At 59.3% G+C, this 2,481-nt stretch overlaps 1 protein-coding gene across 1 annotated transcript in view; it reads left to right on the top strand.

The window, feature by feature from the left end:
* Positions 1–1,728, top strand: part of CHLNCDRAFT_51564 (hypothetical protein) — a gene marked incomplete at both ends in the record, with an annotated part of 4,495 nt that extends 2,767 nt beyond the window's left edge. Inside the window, 4 exons of the mRNA XM_005848831.1 lie at positions 766–813; positions 942–1,064; positions 1,437–1,601; positions 1,708–1,728. Of these exons, the coding sequence (XP_005848893.1) occupies positions 766–813; positions 942–1,064; positions 1,437–1,601; positions 1,708–1,728 (357 nt within the window). The remainder of the gene's footprint in view (positions 1–765; positions 814–941; positions 1,065–1,436; positions 1,602–1,707) is intronic.
* Positions 1,729–2,481: the final 753 nt, after the last annotated feature.

Here is a 2,481-nt window from a genome sequence, read left to right as displayed (position 1 = left end):
GCGCTTTCACTTTGTTTAGGGAGGGGCTGCTCACTGCTCATTGCTCATTGCTCATCGCACACTGCTCAACGCTCATTGCCCTATATCCCACCCAGCCGCAGGACTCCACTGCCGCCCGCGCCCCGCCCCATCTGGCCGCTTGCGCGCCCCATCCCCCCTCGATGGGGCCCGCCCACACCGGGGCCTCCCCCCTCCCGCCCACTGCTTTCTCAACGGCCCCGAGCCGGGGCTGCCCTCATTGCATACATAGTGCGCCTTTCCCTGCTTTTCTAGTGACCTAGCGTTCCGCACTGCCGTTTGGCCAGCCCATGCTCCCGTACCGTTGCGTTTCTCCCCAATGCGCCATGCCACTTTGCCAGTCATACACACGTTTCGATGCGTGCCCTGTCAGCTGCTTGCGTTGCATGTCGCCTTGCTCCACCCCTGTTTTATTGCTTTCTCTGCTTTCGCCCGGTTCCCGTCCCGTTTCGGCGGGGAGTCTATGTTGCAAGCTAGTTCTTGCTTTACCAGACTTTAAGCCCACACAAGCAAGCATGCACGTTGCATTGATGACAACGGGCGTGCCGGCGGGCAGGTGCGAGCAGGCTGCTTCCCTCTTTTCAGTCTGGACGCAGCGATCAGCGTGCAAAGGGGCACTTTCTCCATCATATGTGGGACCTTTTTCTGTGTCCCCGTAACATTCATCCAGTTCGATCATGCACTCTGCTGATTGCACATGCTGATTTGCAATTGCTCACCTGCCTCCGCCCTTCCTGGTTGTTGCAGTGGGACTTTTCGGATCTGGCCGCCTCAAGCTGTGGCTATGCAAACAAGGTCTGCTACTGTGCCGCTGATCTGTCGATTAGACAAGGCTCAATCTCTCGCATGCATCCGGCCCAAGGCGGCGAGCTGCTACAGCTGGGCCTCTCTCTTTGACTGAGGTGAACAATTTTGCTCTGCAGGCCCGGGACGGCATCGCCCGGGGGGTAGAGTTGCTCTGGAAGGAAGTGGACAAGAGCCTGGTGGATGTCAAATCGATCATCCAAGACCTTCGAATCCTCTCCAGTGACGGCGGCATGCCTGCAGTGAGTTTGTGGGAGCGGCAGCTTGCTTGGAGGCTTCGAGTCTGTAGGCATTTCCTTCATAGTCAGCACCAGGCACCCCTGTCTGTGACATGTGCAAATGCTCCCAACCATGTACATGCAGGAGAGCTTTGGTATCTGGCGCACCAGCCTGCCCCCCGTGCTGAACTGCACTGCTGCCGGAAGACTGAATGTGACCATGGCGGGTATCCCTTGCAGGGCCACTGGCGGTCCAGCTTGCACGGTAACACGCATATGGGGTGGTCAGCCAAAGTTGTCTGGACAGCTACCTGCCTGCTGTGCTACCCGCCCAGCTTCTGCCCGAAATGCAGCACTGCCCGAAATGCAGCACTACTACCCGCCCCTCCATCGCAGGCCTGCAACCGGCGTGGTCGGTGCACCACGTGCCCGGTTCTGGGAGCTTTCATGAAGGACAAGATGTGCTACCTCTGCCCCGAGAAGTGCTTGCGGTGCACCCTCCAGACGGGCGTGTGCACGTCTTGCAAGAAGGGCTTCGTCCTGCTTGCAAAGGATAACGTTGTAAGTTGCCTGCAGATGTGGAGAGAGGCTTTCGTACCTCGGTCGGGCACTGAATGTTGTGCCAATGCATTGGCTGCGTCCTCCCCTCTTGGCCTTGCCTGTGCAGTGCTTGCCAGCCCTAGGCTAAGGCGGTGGACCCCATTTCACTATGCCTTGCTGGGCAGACTTTACGTGCCTAGTGGACGAGAAACGTGAGTCGCCATGTGGAGCCCTATGTGCACAGCATGATGGTCCCTGCTTGTGTGGGCTTAAAGTCTGGTAAAGCAAGAACTAGCTTGCAACATAGACTCCCCGCCGAAACGGGACGGGAACCGGGCGAAAGCAGAGAAAGCAATAAAACAGGGGTGGAGCAAGCTTGCTTGTGCTTGTGTGGGCTTACAGTCTGGTTTCAGCAAGAACAAGCTTGCAGCACAGACTTTGTTGTTCGAGCAAGGAGGGATGAAGCAGTAGAACAACAGGCAGGACAGGCCAACTGACAGGTCACCGAGCGTTTAGTGTGTGAGCGGGCAGGCAGTACTGCATGTCGTGGAGCAGGTGTGGTGCGGTAAGAGCAAAGGGGGTGGACATGAGAGTGGGGGTTCAGGGCGGGACTGCAGGCAGCGCAACGGTGGCGGTCAGCCAGCGCTGGTGACAGGCGGCAGCAAAGGCGGCGAGGCGGCACGGTTTCTGGCGGAGGAAGCGGTGGGGAGGATGGGGCTCAGCAAACAGGTCAGGAAAGTTGAGGCGCAGCGGGGCGTAAAGGGGGCAGGTGAGCAGCATGTGGGGGGCATCTTCAATGCCGTCGTGGCAGTGGGGGCAGACTCGCTGCTCTCGGGGGCGCCGCGTCCAGCGGCCGGTCTCTTCCGCGCCCCAATGCGACCCGGTGCGCAGCTGCGCCAGC

This window comes from Chlorella variabilis (genome assembly GCF_000147415.1).
Source record: "Chlorella variabilis unplaced genomic scaffold CHLNCscaffold_7, whole genome shotgun sequence".
NCBI lineage: Eukaryota > Viridiplantae > Chlorophyta > Trebouxiophyceae > Chlorellales > Chlorellaceae > Chlorella > Chlorella variabilis.
This window is presented reverse-complemented; position numbering and strand designations above follow the sequence as displayed.